General features: G+C 39.4%; 1 protein-coding gene across 1 annotated transcript in view; it reads right to left on the bottom strand.

The window, feature by feature from the left end:
• BBX (BBX high mobility group box domain containing) overlaps positions 1-22,761 on the bottom strand; it is a 91,012-nt gene that overhangs the window by 8,384 nt on the left and 59,867 nt on the right. The window contains exons 10-14 of the mRNA XM_016195674.2: positions 21,392-21,540; positions 12,091-12,180; positions 10,665-10,724; positions 3,564-3,761; positions 1,567-1,753 (exon numbers count right to left, since the gene is read on the bottom strand). Of these exons, the coding sequence (XP_016051160.2) occupies positions 1,567-1,753; positions 3,564-3,761; positions 10,665-10,724; positions 12,091-12,180; positions 21,392-21,540 (684 nt within the window). The remainder of the gene's footprint in view (positions 1-1,566; positions 1,754-3,563; positions 3,762-10,664; positions 10,725-12,090; positions 12,181-21,391; positions 21,541-22,761) is intronic.

Here is a 22,761-nt window from a genome sequence, read left to right as displayed (position 1 = left end):
GCAGGGAAGAGGGCATGGTGGTGGTGAGAGTGGGATGGCTTGCTCGGGAGCTTTGCTACTGGACACCAGAAGTTGTGGGCAGCCAGTTAACGCAGCAATGGTGTGACCACAGGCACGTACAGGAGAAAACGCTGTCAACAGCAAGGGGACTGTGCAGTAGCCTTTTGAGCCCTGAATTATGATCCCCTCCTCCCCACCCCCAATCCTTACCGCTCAGGCACATGCTTGATTCTGTCTGTCTGTGAGTTTGTCCTCTGGGTTCGAGTGTGAAATGCCGTGAGTGGAAAAGTGTCTGTGCAATCCTCTCCCTCAGAGCCTGAGCAGGTTTAACAATGTCAGCATTCGTGTGCTGTTAGGCACTTGCAGTGCACACATGAAAAGAAATTGGACCTGTTGGAAATACCTAGAGGCTATTTGTGAGGCAGGACTGGGACTGTAACGTGACAGGTAAAGAGCAAGAAGCAAACAAAGCTCCTGTCTGGGCCTCCTAAACCTGACGTGAACAAGGGAGTGGAGCCTGCCAGGCGGGCATACAAGTCGTCCTTGATTCCAAGCTCATTTGTACTGAAGACTGAAAGGCTAAGAAGTGGCTCATCTGTGGGTAATCCACTCTGAATAAAAATATGAAATACCCGAATTTACAAAAGGCGTTTTTGCTTCCCCAAAGATCCATTAAGTAGCAGAAGACTCAATCATGCATTTAGAAGTTAATACGCTTTCTGGGGGGCTTTACTGAGTTCAAAAGGCGTCCATGTCTATGATCTAGGCTGATCCTTACAACCAGGTGATTCTTTGGGAACAGCACTGTGCTCAATGCAGGATGAGAACACTGAATCCCAGAGAAGTCAATTACTCTGTAAAAAACAGAGTGGAAGATAAATCAGATAAATCCAGACCTCCTGCCTGCCCTGAGTCGGACACCAAGGTGCTCTTTTCCTACACCAACACTATCTTCTCCTGCTGGTACCACTACTGCCACCGACACCATCCTCAGGGGGGTGTTTACCACCTGCTAGCACTGCGACATGACATTTATTCCACATAACGTCTATGGAAAGAGTACCACTTACACACATTTTATAGGAGGAAAACAGAGGGTAGAGAGGTGACTGACCTTGCTCAAGACCTTGCAGACTGCAGAGGGTAGAGAGGTGAATGACCTTGCTCAAGACCTTGCAGACTGCAGGTGACAGAGCTTGGACTCAAACCCAGGTCTGAGGCCTGACTCCAAATCCCATGCTTAGTGATTAGAGAATGCCGCTGCTTTGCTCTCTCAGGCTTTTTACAGAAATGAAAGTTTAGCCACAGAGTAATATGTTCAAAATAAAACAGTTGCCTGACTATATCCTCTCATATTTTCCCACACTGCTAATTAGCACATGCACTCTGTAACCTCACATAAATATCCCAAGTCTTATGTACCCACAACGCATTGTGAAACATATACAAATGACATCAGAAAAGCTGACTGTCTTCCATGCTGCTTTCTCCACCCCTGCTCTGTGGAGGGGATGACATTGAACCGGGTCCCCAGCACCCTGGGGAACGAGGCTTCCCACCACTAACCTGTGCACGTTTTCCATGGCGGCCACTTCGGCCAGCGCGGCCAGGCTGAAGAAGGCAGACACGGCGGGCATCTCGGGGGTGCTGCTCCGCGTCTCGGCGGCCTCGCGGCTGTGCGCGCACTCGTCATGGCAGCCTGTCTCGGTGACTTTAGGGAGACTCCTGTGCAGTTGTTCCTTTGGTTTGTCATCTGTAACGAGAGGGAAATCCATCAGGAGAGGCTCCCTCTGTTCTCTCAAGAGAAAGCTCTGTGCCAGACCATGTGGCATGAGTCCACATTCTTTACTGTTCACTCTTGACATCCATTGAATATTAAGGCTTTTATAGAATCTCTTCTTCCACGGTCACAAAACTCTTTTATTAAGCTCGACCGCAGTGTCCTGAAGCTGAGCAGAGCAGCTGTGCTTTGTTCAAGGTCAAAGAACAGGTCAGTCTTGGAGAAGGAAAAATGGGCTTGGCCAAAATAAAACCCAAGGGACTTCTGCAGGGGGGCCTGTGGGTGCTGTAAAGGGTCCTTAAAACCCTGACCGACCAAACGATTCTGATGCAGCCGCAGCTGCCCTACCTACTGGGACACTCAGTGTGCTGTGACGCCAATACTTCCAGGGCGACACTAACCCAATGAGATCCCAAGCTGTCAGTTTTGTTCTGAAGACCTACTGAGAGGAAGATGAAGATGAAGAGCCAGTGTGCCTGTTGGAAATGGGTCTGCTGTCTTTATCATGTAGCCATGCTAGAAGGGCAGGTTTTAAAAACATTTCAACTACAGAAAATAATTGATAAAGGCAGTAAATGTCATATGTTAAGTGAACATGAAAGTACTATGTGCTTTCCTACAAGAAAGAGTATTTTCTAAAATCTTTCACTCTTCCTATGAGTGAAAATGAGGCCATAACAATTTACAAAATGAAAATCACAGAACAGAGCCCGCAGTGGACAGGAAACAAGGGCCTGCTGGGCTAAATATTAGGAAAACTAGGTTCTAGTCTTCATTGGGCTTCTGTTTAGTAGTTCAAAGCATTCAAAACAAAATTGTACCCCTTTGAGCTTCATCTCTTATAAGACAGGGTAAGACTGGGGATCTTTATTATGCTTTATGGTTCTAACAATTTACATATTATGCAAAACAAGTGCACAAAATTTACTAATCGTCCTCTAATTCTACCTCAGCAAACAATGAATCTCAACGACTAGATTAACCTAAATCAGATATTTATAAATCTTACTCTCAAAAAAACATTCATTTAAACATTTTTTTTCCTATTTATAGAATTTATTATGGACTTCGATTTTTTTCTGGATTAGGGTGGGGATAGGGACACTTCCTTCAGGGCTCACAGAATGAGATGCAAGAGGTGATAAAAGGTAGACAGGCAACAGCTAAGACCACTAATGCTGAGTTGGCTTAGCACCGCCAAGATGGTGGAGAAGTTCACTGTAGGTTAAGAGTTGGTTAAAGATTAGCCCAGAGAACTAGAGAAATCCAGAAGCATTCTCAAGTTCCCTGGGTGGTCTGAGTCAGCTTTACAGAAGTGCTGGGTGCTTCCAAAGGTGCCGTAATTCATTGGTTTAAATGCCTGGTAACCTGGCTTGAAGTGACTTAAGCTGTAAGCCATGGAGAAATACTGATTCATCTGGTATTTTTAAAAGCCTAGGATCTTTGGGAATTTACTTAATCAAGACTGTTTTTGTGCATGCTGAGAAAAGGAGAAGCTGACAGTCCTAAAAATTACATTTCCTTCCTAGGAATTCAAGATATGTTTTTGGGAAAAGAGCTATGATTTTGAAACATGGATTAAAACATGTACATTAGAGAGTCTGTAGAAAACTAGTTCTCAAGGAGATCCAGAAAGAGAAAATGTTTCTGTGACCAAACCCACAGAACAGGCCTATTTGTTAGTGAGGACCCACAGTGGGCGTATAGTCATTTGCTGGCCCAAGTAGCCATGAGGGTCAGCTGCTTGGTCTGGTTATCTGTGTCTAAAGCTCCCTCTTCTTACCCAAAGTACCTCCTGCTGGTGACACCCGGCCATCTGCTGTCCTGACCAGGTGTGTGATCTTGGTTTTCCTTGCTTTTCTCTTTTGGCTGCCCACCAGGGGTTCTTGCGTTGCTGTTGGCTCTGGAGTGTTGGGAATGGATGGGGTATTTTTAACCTTATGAGCAGGCTCTGTGGTGTTTTTGTCTTCTGTAAATATGGCTGAAATAGGACAAACCATATATAGTTACACACAAAAACAAAAGGCACCAACATTGCTCTAGGAAGGACACATTTCTCAATGTCTGACTCATCTGAATGGAGAACTTACATTCAGATTTTTTTAAAGTATTGATGGGGAAAATAAAGCAATGCCCATAATCTTAAACAAATATATTTCTGTTTGCTTTGAGAGATTAAGTACAGAGGATTAAGATGTCTTTTCTCTCTCTCTCTCAACAGAATACTGAACACCAAGAGGCCAATGAAGTAACATTTTCTACATGTTTGGATCTTGTAGATTGGTGGAGAAGAAAGTGTAAATCTGTGTCAACTGTGTCCCAATTGACCACAATTTCTACATGTGATCAGAGTCCCTATCTGAGATCCCTGTGGCCAGCTGGTCTGAAGAGGATGATAAATTTCTCTTCTTCGGAGGACACTAAGATTAAACATGTGCTTCTTAAAGTTATAGTTATCCCTGGGACATCCGCTTTCAATGACCAAGCTGGGCTGATCAGAAAAAGAAGCCCTCAGTGAGGGCTGACCTTCTCGCCGAAGGCTCGGCAAGGATATGACACACACTGGTGAAGCCAGCTCGCAGAGACACTCTCCTACTGGCTAAATTCCAGGGCCAGGTGAAGGTGCTTAGTGAGATAATTTAATGAGATGCCATATGTCAGAAGGGCTCCTTGGAAAGCTTAGTTTTAGGTCCCTAATTCTGATTGGATTATCAGTAAATCATTTAATAGCACCTGCTTATATCCTAAATACCACAGTCAAGAGCAAGGAACACATCTGCCACCAAAGACTTGCTCCCAGTTCAAACATTTGGGAGTGCTTGTGTTTTTCTTATATACTCATTTCCTTAGGTGCTCCTCCATCTCCCTTTTCCCTTAATTTCATAATAAGACAAGAATATGCAGATATGAGTATAGTAAGCATTCAGAAGCACATGCATGTAGTCATGTTTCAGGACTGGGACTTTTTTATTCCAGTGGCTGAAGGTCTCTTGGGCAGGAAAGAGATGCATCTTTCCATTTTCTGACTATCCAATCTCTTAAGACAAGCACAGAAATTGTTTTGGACAAAGGAGAGGGGAGTATGGCTCAGGAAATCAAGGTCTGACGTGACAAACTCCACACAAACTAGACCTGGAGGGTAACTGCAGGCACTTATCAGAGGAGGGTGTGAAGGCAGACACTGGAAATAAGACAATATTTATGTAATGTAGGAAGTGAAAACCAGCTGTAATAGGCAAAGAACAGAGTGAGATAAGAATATAAAATAATGCAGTTTATATATAAATACTTGCATAGGCTCCATTCAAAATTTTTAATCTAGCTCCCTAAAGGGTTTAAACACATCCTTCAGAAAGGAGGGCTATGAATTTGTAAGATCTTTGCCCTCAAGAGGTTGATTCCAGGCTTCCCAATCCACAACAAGTGGGAAATAATTTCAATTACATCAAAAGAAAGGCTGTAAAGCAAAAATCATAACATAATTTAGGGCTTGGCCTTACCTCAATATTGCATAATAGATGGCTGTGTGAGGACAGGCTTAAGATAATCATTATTTTTAAAAAACCCACAGTATTTGGCAATGTTCCCAAACACCTTTTCAAGCAAATAATCAAAAGTTAGAAAAAAAGCTCCTTTTAAGTTGTAGATTTATCCTCAGGTCAAACAGTCAGCATATTTATACTTTGATATTTAGTATAACAGAGGCAGTGGTGGTATATATTTAATTTTTTTTTCCGGTCTGAACTTCAATGAAAGCAAAATCAAAGATACTTTGGTTAGAAACACTCCAATGATGTTTCATGACTGTGCATTCGCCTTGAAATTCAAAGCTTCCTCTGGGTTAGAGCCCAAATCTGAGTTCACAATGAGGATTAAAGAACCTCTACTGGATATTCACAAGCTTCATACTTTGTAATTTCGTATTCAGATCCATCAGTTGTCCCTCTGATTACAGCGGAATCTTACTTGCCTCTCCAGTAGGATCACTACATTATAGATGCACCTTCCAGAGAGAACATTTACCTCTTCTTCTTCCCAGAAAAATCCAGAACTTGTGGAAATAAGGGTATAGCAAGTTCCAAAGAGGAAGGGTATATTACATTAGAAGACCACTTATTGAAAGAAAAAGGAAAGAACCAGGGAGGTCAAAGAAGAGGCATGGACACCCAAAAAAGGGCCAAGTGGGCTGGGCATGATGACCTGGTTTCTACAGAAAGATCGTGGGGTGATGGAGGATTCCACTCATGACTTTTAAATTCACTAACTGTAGGACCGATGGTCTCAGTTTCTTCATGTGAAGATGGAGAATGGACTCAATTCATTCTGAAGGAGCCATCCAACCCTAAAATTCTTTTCATTTTGCCACAAGCCTAAAATCAGGGTCCTGATCAGGGAAAAGCAAGTCTGTAGCCTGCTCCAGAGGATCAAGGCTTGAAAAGAGTATTCCCTTAATAAAGTATATGAATATTGTCTAACCACTATGCTGTACACCTGAAACTAATACAAAATAATATTGAATGCAAACTGTAATTGAAAAAAATAATAATAAAGAGTCCTCCCTTGACTAGGACTGTTAGATTTTTTGTTCTTGGTGGGCTTTCAAATGGCTTCATTTCTATCCAATGCTTACTCCTTTTCCTGTGTGTTCCAGATGAATTGGTAAAAACACAATAAAAAGCCAAGGGATGGCTGCAAAGGGACTGCAATGGGAAGTACTTCTCAGGCCTAAAAGCACATCAGGATTAGGGGGAAGCTCAGAAACCAGCATACAAGGAGCCAGGGGGTCAAGGCAGGCCTGCTAACAGATACCAGTGATCACAAGTCCCAGAGGCTGTCTACTGGGAGATGGTAAAGGAGTGTGAATCAGGTTGTAGACTAAAAGGCAAAAAAAGAGAATATAATGCAAGTTCTCATAAATTCCCCAAAAGGAGGCAATGCCACCTCTCTGGATGTCACCTTCTCTAAGCCTCCTGTCAGATCTGAAAGTAACTTTGGGCCCTGAGGATTGTCTACATTTGAAAAGGGAGTGTAATGTGATCTTGCTAGAATGTGGAAAAAGCGTTAAGAGTGAGTCCTACCCCATGCTTTAACCCAGGTGTTAAGCTCAGAACATCTAGTCTTGTCTGGTGGCCTACGCAGACTTCAGGGTGAGCACTCTGGGAGAACCCTCCACAAGACCGAAGAATTGGGAAAGGCAGGTAAGGCTAAGTCAAAGAAGTTGTTGTCTGGGACAGGACAGCAGACCTGAGTCCAGCAACATTAGCAAACAAAGGCTTGGTGGTAAGAGGCAGGAAACAGAAAAAGCTCAGGGAGGAAAAAAGCCCAAAGCTGAGTATCAAGAGAGCAGGCCCCTCCCTTTTTTTCCTTTCTGACAAACTAATGGAAATGTGAGAAAAGAAAGGCTTGTCGTCTAAAAACAAATTAAGTCATTTCTCTTTTGGCTTGTAATTGAACACACAAACCTACCCAAGCACTGCAAAACAAATCCATGGGGCTGGCTTTTCACTCCAAGAGCATCGTAACACACTTGGAGCGAATCATCTGAGAGAGATAATGGGAGCTCACTCCTGGAGCAGCATTAGGAATGTGGCAGTAACAGAATCATGTTTTCCACACTACTCTCAAAATGTGGAGTATATTTTTGGTATTGTACCCCAGGAGACCACTGGAGTGCTCCAGAGTCATGAATTCACATTCCAACTAGGGGAACCCAACTTGCACTGAAATCATTAGAGCCAAATCTGGAATCTCATTGCTTTTGGCTGGTCTCCCCTGAGCTGAAAAGGCAGCCGGCCGCTTGGAAGAGGAATCCAAGGAGTGAGCCCAATCTAGGGGTCGGAGACCGTGCTGCTTTGAACTGAGAAGAGAGATCAAGTCAGCCTGAGCGCTATGGCTCATGTTTGAAAATCCAACTATAAACCAAATTTTCTCTGCTGTAATTAGATGTATTGCAAATAAACTAATTTTATGAGATTCCTAGTCCGAGGTTTTGGGTTTTCTTTTCTTATAGGATACCATTTATAACTTCAACATCTGAGCCAAATAAGGACCATCTACAGAAATGCCTGAAAAATGGAAACTGTAGCACCCAATATGCTTTAGTGGAAAGACCACTGGTTCCTTCCCTTCCTGCTTCTGTTGGTCAGGCTTCAATTCCTTATCATGTATTTCGGGCTAATAAGCCCTCCTTACTTTACTGAGGCTGCTGTCAAGATTAGTTTTCGCAAAAAAAATGTGTAAAAGTCCTCTGGAAACTATAATGTAATATTAAGTATTAATTATCATCATCATTTTCATCATAATTAGAAACCTCTAGTTTAGGCATGAGCATGACACCATACTTGGTGGAAAGATAAAATGACAGAGGTAGGTTGTCTTGGTTTATCTGAAAATTTTGCCTTTAATTCTAGGCTCTAGGCAATCTTTACCTATGATCTAAAAAAGTTTCAAGAAATGGTTTAGTGATTTTGAATTTTAAAAGCATTGGGGGAAATACTTAAAACAGATTATAAGCTTAGCATTTAAACCTCAGATATGATTACTAATCACCTAAAGGTTTCTGATATTTTGGGGGGGAAAAAAATATATTTGCAATCCAATTATACTCAGGATGATGTAAAGAAAACGTAATGAACTTTAAGTGCTCCACTTTAACAGAAGTCGGGAACAGCTAGCAGCTGCATAGCCTCAGTGGCATCAACATTTCTATTACAGGTATCAGCATTTCAATTACAGACATCAGCTATACATAACTCCTGTCTAACCTCTGACTAGGGTGGCTTACACATACTACAATGATCCTGATTACGGTTTCATTTTCTTGTATTTTTAAACTCTCAAAAGTAAAGTTTTAATAAGCAGTGATGTGGCCACAGGTGAGAGGATGAAGTAAAGAGCTGAGATAATTTACAAAGTACACAGTTTACCCCCCAAACAAGTAAACGCAGGGGATGGTGTGAAAATAAGTAACAAGAAAAGAAAAGGTCACTTTAAATTACTGGTAATTTCCAGTGCTCAAACTGATTCCTTTTTCCCTGGCCACGTAAAATGAATTTGCCCTCTACACTACAAGGAGTGCCATTTCCAATGCATGTTCTCCAAAGTTTTGCCTCATATTCATTAATCATAAGTATAATTAAATATCACCAATAATAACTGTATTTCCAACTAAACCCTTGGGACTACCTAGAAGGCTCAAAATTGATGTACCTTTCTATTACCGAGAGGGCAGATAATTAGGACTTCTGAATTAACCTACTTTCAGCATCACGCCACCCACTCAAGATATCACAGTAATAAAATCAAGTGTTAGAGAGAAAATGAAATTTATGGTTCATGTATTACCGCACCTCATCATTTACCCCACCCCACTACATGCATCACATACATACATACACAGTCCCAACACGGACAGTGAATCCTAGTGAGGTTGACCAATCTGTCCTACTGAAACAAGCTCTGTAGAGGTGAATCTGAGACCAGCACCCAGGTTAACCCACTCCTACCTAATTCATTCTTTCTACTACACTGCACATGCTATGATAACCCATTTTATATGAGGTAGGCTTTTTATTGTTCAAAAAACAAAATGTTTAGACCAGCGTCATTTCAAAAAAGTACTGTGGTCTTAAATGCCTCTTTTAGATTCCTCATCAGTGCCTTATATCTATCAAATCTGTGTAGAATATACTTTTTAAATACACAGAGCTAATCTATATCAATTTTGGGATGTCAGGTTTAATGCTGAGAGTAGTGTAACAATTTATATTTTATTTTGCCAGCTTAAGTACAGAAATAATACTCCATAGAGGTTGTGATGTGAAGTAACAGGTCAGAAAACAGATCTGCTCCTGGCATTTTCTGTGAAAGTAAGTGGTGTAAAAGCACTCATGCGGCTCATGTGAACTGTACCAAACAAAAAATTTCATGTTTATAATGAACTCGGTTTTGAACAGTTTTGATAAACATCTTTAAAACATGAGTATTTTTTGATAAATGATTTAGACTAAATGTGCATTTTAATTTTTTCTCCTTTATAGTAAAAGAATGAGTGTGTATTTGGGAGAGTCCACAGACGTGGCTGCTCATTAAGTTCCCCTTTCTGGCCATAAGAGGTTGACCTGGATGACCACTAAGGTCCCTTCTGGTTTTCAAATTAATCAGCTCTTAATTAAGCACTACAAAAACAGTCAGTTATTTTAAATGATCTACAATGGAAAAAGCAAGTCAATGGGAAGAAGAAAGGATGGCTCCTTAGCCATCACAGAAATGAGCATTCACCTGAGGGTTCAGTATTTAACAGAAATTAGATAAAGTCACAAATAAACATGACTGTGCAAGATTCTGAAATAAAGTCTACACCTAGAACCTGTAACATACACTGGTCTTATACAGGCCCCTTTTTTGGCTATACATAAGCCCCAGAGACATTCCATTTAAACATATTTACAGGTACTGGGAGGTTGGTTAGAAAAGAAAGCTCAGGCCAGGATCCATTTCCACAGGCCTACGCATGCCCAGCCCACCAGGACAGCCCTCTGCTGCCCTATTCTAACTCCCTAAATATCTGCCTGCAACACGAACTGCAAAGCTAAATAGTTTTAGTTATGAAAAATCTGGTTAATGTGGCTCAAAGGTTACAAATCCCACTTTGACAAATTGAACTCCATATGACACATTCATTACCTGACCCTGAAGCAGGGTCAAAAATATATCAGTTTTGATTTGAAAATTTAAAATGACCCAATTATGAACACTCAGGTCTAATGCTGTTGGTTGAGCTCATATATATCCCACTTTTTAAAACCTATTAAAATTGTGCCATTTCCAGCACAGATGAGCTGAAACAATACAATGAATATTGCTTTTTATTTATTTTTTTTACCTTCTGTAGGGTGAATGGCATCCAAGAAGAACTGCTTGTTTGACCATTTATCCCCACTTCCTAAAAACAATGACAAAAAAGAAAAGTGAAACTTTACTCCTAGTATAGATATATGCACTACAAAAACAAGACAATCTACAAAATGACTTAAATAAAAAGCATTATCACACAAATAAAGCAGAATTTTATTTCAACTATTTAATTCTCAAAGTGGCATTTGCCAACTAGAATAGTTAGGGTATACAGGAAATGAATTAAATAAAAATAAACAAATTTATCTTTTATGAAATACATTGTTGGATGAATTCTATGACTTTAATCAAGAAAATCGGAAGATCAGCTAAAAGGAAATGATACAAGCTCATATTTTACCTAAAGAGTGATGTTTTTCCACTGGAGGCAGATTAAAAAACACACTAACATACAAAAGAAAACTAAGAGGCTGAGTGGAGGTGAAAATAAAGCCCAAACTAAATCAGAGGTTACATACAGGAACACGCAGGCACATATGTCTACACATTGGAGACAGCTGCATTTGAAGCCTCCCCCAGAAAAAGGAGAGGCTTCACATCTGGCCATGCAAGTAGGATGCAGTGGGCATCAGATGGGCAGGCTCACAGCAGCCACAGCACTGACATGCGGGGAGGTGCTAAAGAGCCTGACTCCAGGACACGCGGCTGTACTGAACGAAATGGGGAGATTTCTCTTTCATGTGAAAGAAGAGCGGGAGTCCTGAACTGTGAGAAGAAAAAAAACCTTAGATGAGCCCTGACGAGGTCCAAGGGCCCATCAAGATGGTAACAATGAGACTTAGGTCCAGAGTAAAGGAAGGGTAGAGTGCCGTACATCTCCAGTGCCCTCTGGAAATAACAGTGACGGGACTGAAGGAGGTAGAGAGAAGAGTGTGGCAAATGATGAAGTATATAGTTGGGGGGAAAAAGGGTGTCATGACTTAGGAGTGAAATCCTCCCCGACAAGAATCCTCAAGTGTCAGAGAAAGTAGAGAAACCGTGGGACCTTCATATGATTATGAAATTGGTACGGTTTCAGGTGGTCCTGGTGTGAATGAAGGCTCCCGAACATGAGAAAAAGAATTGTCAAAGAAAATAAGTGGATAAGAGCTCAAGAAAACTAAATTACAAAATGCATCAAAATACAGATGAGAAAAAGCAATTTTAGGTTTCACATGGAATTCTGAAAATAGAGACAAATATGCGATTTGAGTAGAAATCCAAGTGAAGGAGCTCTCTCTTTGCAATGAGCTGCAGAATTAGAAATCACGAATGTGCCTGCACCAGGAGCCGATGCCAGTGAAGCCAGCCAAGGGGAGGAAAAGGCAAAGCCAGTGCGCAGAAGCAGTGCTCAAAGATGAACTCGCAATGGAGGTGGCCGGGAAACCTTAATGGAGGATGGGAGGCGCCAATACCTTTTTCTGGAACATTAGGCTTCTCCTTTTTGTGCTTATATTTGCTGACAATTTTGTGGAATAAGTTCTTTTTCTGAGACTGGAAAGAACCTATAGACAATATTAATATAAATATATTTTAAATTCACAATGTTCCATAAAACAATACTGTGTGTTTCTAAATAATTACACCCTCCTCCCACGTGTGGAATAAGCAAACTGAGTCATAAGAAATGTCCCCTTGAGTTGTTACTCATTTAATGAGTGCTCAGTCTCCTTCTTTAGGCTTATATAAAACCCAGTGAAGTTTTCCTTCGAAATGTATTGGGCAGAAGCCTCCATTAGGGCTAGGACTCCCTCAGCAGAAACTAGAGATTTAGTAACTAGAGACAGACCATAACTAATAACAACAGAGTGGTTGTAGTCTGTAACAAAGAAAAGATTTTACTTTCGATTCCCAAATATCATGAAGAAAAGGACAGCAGGGGCATTCATCTCTCCTAAGAAACTGATTTTCACAACAAGGACAGAACTCTCAGGGTAACGGTTGGCCTGATAGCAACAGATAGCTCTCTACCCTTTTCTGAGGATATTCTAGGAAGAAAAAAGTGATTTAAAAATAGAAAAATATTTGCCAAAAATTTTTTTCCAGTGCAGGGAGAAGCCTCAGATCGTATCTTAGTTTTCTCAGATAGAGAAAACAGAAGTGAGATTTTTCAGTCACCAATCAGAAATGCCCACAAGAGCACTGACCGCCCCCCCCAAACGCAGGTTATTTCTATACTTGGTTGATATTCCTATGTGAAATGACTTAACCATTTAAATAACTTCTGCTTCCTCATCTTTAAATGGGAATAACAACAATGTCTAATTCATAGGCTTGATGTGAGGATTAAAAAGTTAGAAGCTCTGGACCCTGCCCCTGCTGCATCTACCCACCTACCAGCACATGCAACCACATGCTCTGCCTTCCAGAGGCAAATTATGCTTCTGTCTAAAGTGCACAATTCAATGATGTTATATCCACAGATTTTTGCAACCATCATCATTTTGGAGCATTTTTATCATCTCAAAAATAAATCCCATACCTTTAGCTATCACTCTTCCCTATAACTATATTCCCCCATCCCTAAGCAATCACTAGTCTACTTTCTCTCCATATATATTTTCTATTCTGGAAATTTCATATAAATGAAATAATACAATATGGTCTTTTGTATCTGTATTCTTTCACCTGGTATAATGCTTGCAAGGCTCATCCATGTTGTAGCATGTATCAGTAGTTCATTCCTTTTTGAATGATATTTAATGCTGAATAATATTTGAATAATATTTCATTATGTGGCTATAATACATTTTGTTTGTCAGTTGGTGGGCGTTTGAGTTGTTTCTACTTTTTGGCTATTATAAGTAATTCTATTATGAATATTCATATACAAGCTTTTGTGTGGATATGTGTTCATTTCTTTTAGACATACACCTAGGAGTGGAACTGCTAGGTCATAGTGTAACTGTATGTTTAATTTTTTGAGGAACTGTCAGACTGTCTAACATCCTCATTAACACATTCCACTAACACTTATCTGTCTTTTTGATTAAGGATATGGAGTGGTATCTCTCTCATTGTGGTTTTTATTTGCATTTTCCTGATGACTAATGATATCAAACATTTTTTCATGTGCTTATTGGCCATGCGTATACCTTCTGTAGGGAAACATCTATTCAAATAATTTTCCCAAATTAACTTTAAGATCACTTGTCAGTATCTCCACAAAAGTAAGCCAGGGTTCTAAAAGGGATTTCAGGCAGTGTGTCCATCTTAACAATATTAAATCTTCTGATCCACAAACCTGGGATGTTTTTCCATCGGATCATCTTTCTTTAAACAATGTTTTGCAGCTTTCAGTGTGTTGCATGTCTAAGTACTTTATTCGTTTCGATACTATTGTAAATGGAATTATTTTCTTAAGTTCATTTTTGGATTGTTCATTGCAAGTATATAAAAATACAGCTGGTTTTTGTATAATGATCTCGATTCCTATAACCCTGCTCAACTCATTTATTAGCTGTAATAGTTTTCTAGTGCGGTCCTTAAGTTTTCTACATAAAAGATTATGTCATCTGCAAACAGAGGTAGTTTTACTTCTTCCTTTCCATAATCTGGATGCCTTTTGCTTCTTTTTCTGGCCTAATGGCCCTGGCTAGAACTTCTACTACAATACTGAAGAGCAGTGGTGAGAACAGACAGCCCTGTCTTGTTCCCTGTCTTAGGGAAAATCATCCAGTCTGTTACCATTAAGAATGACGTTAGTTGTGATGTCTTTGTAGATGCCCTTTACCAGGCTGAGGAAGCTCTAGTCTACACCGAGTCTGCTGAGTGTCACTGTGAAAAGGTATTGGATTTTGTCAAATGCTTTTTTTCTATATCTACTGAGACGACCATGTCCCTTTTTTTGGAGGTGTTGTTCTATGAATATGGTATATTAATTGAATTCTAGACATTAAACCAACCCTGCACTGCATACAATTCTTCTTATATGTGGTTGGGTTTGGTTTGCTAGTTTTTTGTTAAAGATTTTTGTGTCCATGTTTGTAAGAGATATTGGTCTGTAGTTTTTTCTTGTGATGTCTACTTTTGACATTAGGGTAATACTGGCATTATAGAATGAGTTGGTAAGTGTTCCCTCCTCTTCTAATTTTTGGACGAGTTTGTGAAAAATGGTAGTGATTCTTCTTTAAATCTTTGGTAGAATTCAATGGTAAAGTCATCCTGGTCTGGATTTTTTTTCCCCCTGGGTACTTTTTTGATTACTAAATTCAATCTCTTTACTAGTTATAGGTTTAGTCAGATTGTCTATTTTTTCTTAAGTCAGTTTTAGTAGTTAGTGTCTTCCTAGGAACTGTCCACTTTATATAAATTATCTAATTTACTAGCATATAATTGTTCACAGTATTCCTCTGAGTCTTCTTTTTTTTTTCTTGGTGAGTTTAGATAAATGTTTCTCAAATATGTTGTTCTTTTTAAAGAACTGGCTATTGGTTTCGATTTTTCTTTATTTAATTAACGTCATTTCATTAATTTCCTCTCTTATCTTTATTATTTCCTTTCATCTACTTCCTTTAGGTTTAGTTTGCTTTTCTTTTTATAGTGTCTCAAGATAGAAGGTTAGGTTATTGACTTGAAATCTTTCTTAATATATGCATTTACAGCTGTAAGCTTCTCTCTAAGCATTACTTTAGCTATATCCCATAAATTTTGGTATGCTGTTTTCCTTCTTATTCATTTCAAAGTATTTTCTGATTTCCCAACTGATTTATTAATTTTTTCTTTAGCCTACTGGTAATTTAGAGTATGTTGTTTAATTTCCACATATTTGTGAGTTTCCAAATTTTTTTCTTGCTGTTGAATTTTAATTCCATTCCACTATGGTCAGAAGGTATGATCTGAATTATTTTGATCCTTTTAAATTTGTTTTATGGCCTCGAATATGTTGCATTCTGGAGACAGTTCCATGAGCACTTGAGAAGAATGTACATTCTATGGTTGGGTGAAATGTTCTCGACACAGAGAGAGCTGGTGTACAGAGTTCTTTTCCTTCCTTGCTGATCATTTGCCTAGTTGTTCTATCAAACCTATTCCTTTTTTTTATAGCACTTCTTACCTTCTAGTACGTTATATACTTTGCTTATTGTTTAGACTTATCATCTGGTACCTCCAACAAAATGTAACCTCCATGTCAGCAGGGTTCTTTGTTTTCTATCACAATTATATTCTACAGATATATGCCTAGAATGGTGCTTAGCACACGCCTCATTCTCAATAATATTTGTTGATTCAATGAATAAGTAAAGCTCTTAAACCGCTTGGCACAAAGTTAAGAGTTCAAGACATGACAGCTGTTGCTGTTATTACTGATAACATAAAGTGTGGTCTTTGATGACTGCACCAAGCCATCCTTCTAAACAACAAATAGCAAATACTTCTGAACTGGTTGGTGGTGGTTTAAAATAGAAATAAAAAATTCCTCTTATTGGCTCTTGTTCCCCAGAAATAGTGAGCAACAAGGAAAATAAATTTAACAAATACAAAAATATACGTATCTTGTATACATACTGCACTAATAGGACAGGTATCCTCTATAATCCGTTTGCAATCACTGCCTTGTGTATTTTATACAACCCAGGAAACTTCAGATTAGTGTACCTGAATGACAGACACATGGCAATCACAGAAAACAGAAGTAGAAAAAGAAGAAAAACCATTCTGAGACTTCTCAGGACCATAAGGATCCCAGTGATTTACCTGCGGGAAAATAGTTTAATAATAATAAGGAATTGCCTCACAGGGAGAATGATTTCTATATTTGTCATTCTGTATTTGTATAAGGACCATGGGAGAAGGCAGTAATTCACAGGGGCAAACTGCTGTGATATGTGGAAAGGGTTACACTAAAGAAGAAAGGGATACATATTTTCAGATCCAGCCCTACTCAGAGGTATCTAGAAAGTACAATGTAAGGACAAAGCTAAAGATGGAGCTTGTCAATTTTAACATGGAAAAAGAATAACGAGAGTGGTTTAGGACAGAGGAGCCGCTGTAAACTCCTAGTTTTCAACTTCCTTGCTCCTAGCCGTCCCAGACCATAGTTACAAAACAAATACAAAAGGATAAAAAAGAAAGCAACAAGCTTGAATGAGAAATTGAAAAGCAGCAATGTGAGAGTCAAGAAATGAGCAACTTGATTTCTGCCCACCAGCACAGTTATGTGTTTGATATTTTGCCTCAAGAAAATAAAGGCAAACTTTGTAACAAATAGCAAATACACAGAAACTTACTACTATTTTCCCCTTACTTATTAATATTGAGACTCCATGTAGGAAAAAGAGGGTAGGAAGTGAAAAGCAAAGAAGAGAGTCTCAGAAGGAATTATTCAGAAAGCAAAAAATCAACAACCGTCTTTCACTAAACCACCACCTCAAGTTTCCTTCCCATCTCTGTCCCTCCTCTTCCTACCAAATTTCTTGAGGGAGTGTTTGCATAAGCTTCTGCTACTTTATGACAAAATCACTTTTGCAGGCATGTAAACTAGTTTAGGACTCTACTTAAGTTTTGGGGCAGGATGGCCTGTATTTTAAGGTGTCAATCTCTCCTTTGCATGCCAACTTCTCAGCCAGGTAGAAGACAGCAGAGACAAATAATGTGAGAGGAGACAAATAATCTGAGAGATACCATAGAGACATCAACAATAATGACCTTTCCAAACATTAATGCTGTTCATGGTTTGCTGAAAAAGACATTTTTTGGGTGAGATGCTGCTGACACAGGAACCAGTTCAGTATTAGCTAGGTATGATAATTCCTCAGGGTCAGTAGGTGAGGGGAATTAAGTGAATCTTACTCTGTTACAGGAAACAAATTATTAGGCGTAACACAAACAGTGGTGGCTTATGCCCAGGTTCTACAGTTCCAAGCTATAAAAAGAGCAGTTTTATCCTGAAACTAGATTGTCATTTTTGTAATGAACACATAAGTAATGAAATTATAAATTTGTGATAATTTATAGCAAAGTGCCCCCAGCTGCTAATCATATCGATCAGCTGACCTGAATAAATTTGAGTCAACCAGCCACAGTTGAGTTAGAATTCATCGAGGGGACTGAACTGCCTCATTGGGCTGGACTTGTGTGCCCTATTAAGGAACTCAGGATTATATTACGTATACCTGCAAATGTGTTATCACCATGTTCCCGAAAATGCATGGTGGCAATGAAGACTCTCAAACAGTTATAGGGCAAAATACAGAGTTGTGTCCAACCCAGAAACTATAACTTCCTGATAGGAAAGGCTGGCGTGGCTAAAACAGATCTCAGTTTTTTAACACTGACCAAATCCTCAGGTTGGCTGAAAAGCGGAATTCTGTTCTAAACCTTTAAATTTGTAGGTTTGCTTCTTTTATTTTAATCTCAAATGCTGAACCATGAAATTCCAATCTTAACATACAAGTGTGGGTTGGAAAAACATGAGGCCAACAGTATGTTTGGTGAGCTAAGAAACAATGTGAGAAGACAGAAGAGATAAAAGAGGAAAAGTGAAGTCAAGGGTCAAACTGGGGCATAATTTAAACACTCTAAATTGAACTCAATTAACTTTTTCTCCATGACCCTATGTCATTTGAAAATTACTTATTTTGCAGAGCACTCTTGACTTTTGACAAGTTTGTAAAAAGTGCTTCATTCATTAACAGTATACTTAAAATAACATGTCAAATCTCTTGAGAAGTTACAATTAAATTAAGACTTATAATTTAAAGCTTTCATTTGAATATATACAAATGACTGTGAGAGAGAAACCACAAAACATGTAGGCATGGGCTGCTTCAGCTGGACCGCACTGAGTCAGGCGGATTAGAATTTGTTCTTAGAAACAAAAGGAAATTCTATTCCTAAGTCATTGTGCTCTGCCTACTATAACATACCCTGGGCCCTGTTGGGGAAGGTGGCATTTAGTTATTTTCATCCTTTTGTGTTTTAGAGTTTCTGACAAGACCTATTATGTGGACATAAGGGACAGGGCAGAGAGAGTGGAAGGGGCAGTGAGAAAGGAGAACAGACAACTGGAAATACAGATATAAATAAGAAGACCACAGGAAAACAGAAGTGTAAACCCAAGCAGGAACTATGACTCTGAGGTGTATAACTGTATAAATGCACCCATAATAGTTTCCTGTAAAAATTACATTTCAGAAAAATTCTATACATTTCCTATAACTTAGAATAGCTAAATAAATACCTAGCATAAAGCAGACAGAAAAATACAATGAATGTTAAATGATAACAAATGTAGGAGAAAATAAAACATAGAAAAAAATAGTGAATTGTTGGAGGAAAAATGACATTTCCTATGGACACATGCTCTTTTATTAATGAACTAATGACCTCATACACAAGTTTTTGCTTTGAAGGATTCATTATGCAAAGGGTCTAGAGTCTAAGAAAACAATCTCCTCTCTCCGCTAAAGATCAGGCAATTGCAGCACAGCTGGCATAATAATTTTATTAATAACCTGTAGATGGTACACTGGTGCTGCTAATGCCAAATTATAGTCAATCACAAATACCATTTCTTTAGTTTGCTAAATAGAGAATATATTATTTAACTTCTGCTTTATTATAATTGCATTTTGCTCCATGAGTTGGAACGCAGGGCAAAATCTAAAGTCTTGAGAGACTTCCCACCTACACTATTACTGATATTCTGTGTAAGAACCAGTGACTTTGTAGCTTGAGAGGAGTAACAGAAGAGTTAAGATGATGTATGAAGTATAATCCAAATCTCCAAAAAGCTATTTCACATCAAAAGAAATACTGTTAATCTTCGCTGGGAGAGAAAAAACATACAACAAACAACTAAGAGAAGGTCTCATGAAAACAGATCCTTACTTCAGGGGGTTTTGTAGCTTTACAAAAATAAATCTATTGTTACATTTCCTGATAGGTAACTGGCCATCTTCAGAGCTCTGAAATGAAGACTCAAACTACAAAAAGTGAAGGAAGAGAATAAGTCCTGCACATCAATCAAGTTCCATTCTATTGGCTTGTCAGGTGTTCAATTTATCAGCTACTTTAAATCCAAGAATTATGGGAGCTCAAGACACCTGGCATCTTTGGACTCATGGACTACTGTACCTATTCCTAAATATCTCTAGAGCACAAAGACTCTCATTGCATTTGGCAATCAATCCATTATGGTGCTCAGCTACTTACCTGTCAACAAGGCTACTTGATTTCTTTCCTACCTCTCTTGGAAGATCTTGATACAACCCTACTTTATTTTCCCAGATGAGCAAACTTAGTGATGCAACATTTCTTTTTTTAGTTCTTTATTCACTAGACTTGCTTTTATTAATCACAGAGAAAAACTAAGCTAAAATCACTTTTACGTTTCCTTCTGCCTTTGATCACAAAGGGGTAATCTTCTTCAGCCCTTCAGAGCCATTTTAAGATACACTTCTCAAAGCAACCCTCCTCAGTTATATTATATACCAGTGCATAAAGGAGTCTTAGGTACCAAAAGATAAAGGTTCAGGTTTGTTCAGAGAAGAAACCATAACTTTCCCTAGACATACACCTCAGACAGCCTCTCAAAATCCATGAAATTGTATCACCATATTGATTTATCTTTGACCATTACCCACGATTGAAAGAATTTATTAAGACTTACGTAAAGATACGCATCGTATTGTAACCATCCATCCATCCAAAATACACAAAAGAAGGGAATTAACCTAATTTGACATAAAGCAGGCAAGGGGCAGCCACTTCTGCAGGGTGAATGCAAGAACTCTTCAATCAAATCCTGCTCAGAATTTGATCCTAAAAGCAACAAAAGCTCAGCCACCCCAGTTCTTCATCTCCCCATTCACTGTCCTTACAAGAGAGCTAAATGAATGAAGTCTTGCTTCTGTGTGGAAAACTAGAGGTACATTTCCCCCATCAATATTTAGACCTAAAGTAAAATTAGAAGACACGTTTCTCAAGCTGACCAACACTGTCATTTTGGGTAGGAAGATCCTTAGTAGTACTTAAGTATCCTTAGCAGGTTGAGATGTTTAGAACCTGATCCCCTGCCCAAGGATAACAATGGTCCTAGGTGCTGAGACCACTGACAACACCCCACATTCTTTAAAGCCCCGCTGTGAACTACGATGCTGCCTTTGATGAATGTTGACATCCACCCAAGTCATGATACTTTTTAAAGATTCCCTGATATACACAGGGATGAATCTCATATTCTTGAAAACGAATATGCTGAACAAAACATTTCTCTAAATTTAATAAAACCAATAAAAAGCATCACCCGAGTATCACAGGGAATTTTATTTTCATTTGGTTCATACTGCCAGTAAAGAATGAAGTCTGCTTATTAGGCAAATGGAATGGGGTCACAGTCCCAGAGCTCAACCTGTTGCAGATATAGGAACAGAAGAATTAGACTCAACCAGCATTTTTTGCTCAAGAAAATTCTGTGTGTGCAAATTAGAATTCTGGAGAGCAGACGGTCAAAGGCCATGTGTAACACTTTCAAAATTCTACACCTTTAAGGGAAAATGTATAGGTTGAGATGCCAGAGAGAGTCTGAGGAGAAGTAGGAAGGAAAGAAAGAAGTGAGGCAGGAACCAAGATCATCTTGGGAAACAACCTGAAAGTCCAACTCGCTACTGCCTCAATGGGAACCCAATTACACCTGACGAGAGCTGCAGAAGCTCAGATGAGGGTTCAGTGAGATTCTGACCACAACGAAGGAAGACAGAGCACACATCTAACCTTTGCTGGTTTTAGTCGGTTCTGAGGACATGTTTCCAGTCTTCTTCTTTTTTCTTGGGATAGGTACACATTTCCGGTCAAATGTAACAGGGCTATATTGAGGGAGGCTGTTGAATTTTTTTTCAAATTCTTCATCCAGCTTCGCTGAGCTAATAAAAAAGAAGGGATGTAATGAATCAGTACATGATGTAAATATTTAAACAGGAAACAATACAAGATCTATTTTAAGATATTTCTTTTGACAACTCTTCTGAGAACTGATTAATAAATTCTATGCAAGGACAATAAACATCTTTTCAGAAAAGCTTGAGATTTACCAACACAGTTTTCTTAGTAAACTCATAGGACAGGTTATCTTATTACCTTGGAAGAGCTGAAACATTATTTAAAGTACTGAATATTTTTTGAGTGGAGAATTTGCCACTCTCTCAGATCATCCTGGAGAGTTGGCCAGGGGGAGGGTAAAGCACCAGCGAGCAAAGGAAAAGCCAGTTTTCAGTGGACACATGGGAAAGGCAGCCCGGCGCCGACCCTCACCGCAGACCTCAGGACCACCACCAGCCACGCTGGGGAATGCGGGGCTGCCTCTGCCGGTCGGCAAGCCGGCCTCCCCCCCCAGCAATGGCAGCACCCTGCGGGGTCCGAGGCTGGCGCTGGCTTTCACAGACTCACTGGTGAGGCTTATTAACTAAGATGCAGCCCGAACCGGCGGGAGAAGCTGCAGGAGAATCTTTGCTCAGTAGATGGAAAATAGAGGGTGCACTGGGAAGAGAGCAGCTTTCAGTAGCCAACTTACAAGAAGGCGGCTGCCTACATGATGTACTTGAGATGTGTCCACCTAAAACTATTCTCAGTTTTGGAGGAATGTACAAGGGTTGGGGAGCAGAGATAAGACAGTCACATAACCAACAGAATTGTCAACAGAAAAGGCAACAGCCAAGTTCTATTAAAGCTGCAAAGGGTGGTGGGTGGGAGCGATGTTTCTCCCTTACTAAAATCATCTTTTCACACTCAGTTAAAAAATGTTTATACTAAATGGAAAATCAGGCACTATCTGGTACTAATTAGGTGTACCCAAAAGCAATCTGTAAGATGTGAATTTTTCAGATACTCTGAATAAGCAAGAGAAAAATATGAAACACGAGAGGTAATTCCTAAGGTCTCTTGGGACTCTTTTTTTTTTTTTCCAACTAGAATAATCACCTCTGTTTTTCTAGGATAAATCTATAAAATTATAACTGCCAAAATTGGATGAATTTTTCTTGGCTACAGTTAACTAAGCAGGTAGCACATTTTCTGCGATAAAAAGGTTTAAAATGCTCATTTATAAAACTCAGATAAAACTGACAGGAAGTGGCATTTCTCACTGC

The sequence above is a fragment of the Miniopterus natalensis genome, chromosome 6 (assembly GCF_054644295.1).
Source record: "Miniopterus natalensis isolate mMinNat1 chromosome 6, mMinNat1.hap1, whole genome shotgun sequence".
Taxonomy (NCBI): Eukaryota; Metazoa; Chordata; class Mammalia; order Chiroptera; family Miniopteridae; genus Miniopterus; species Miniopterus natalensis.
Note: the sequence above shows the minus strand (reverse complement) of the source record. Positions and strands in the feature narration are given on the sequence as shown.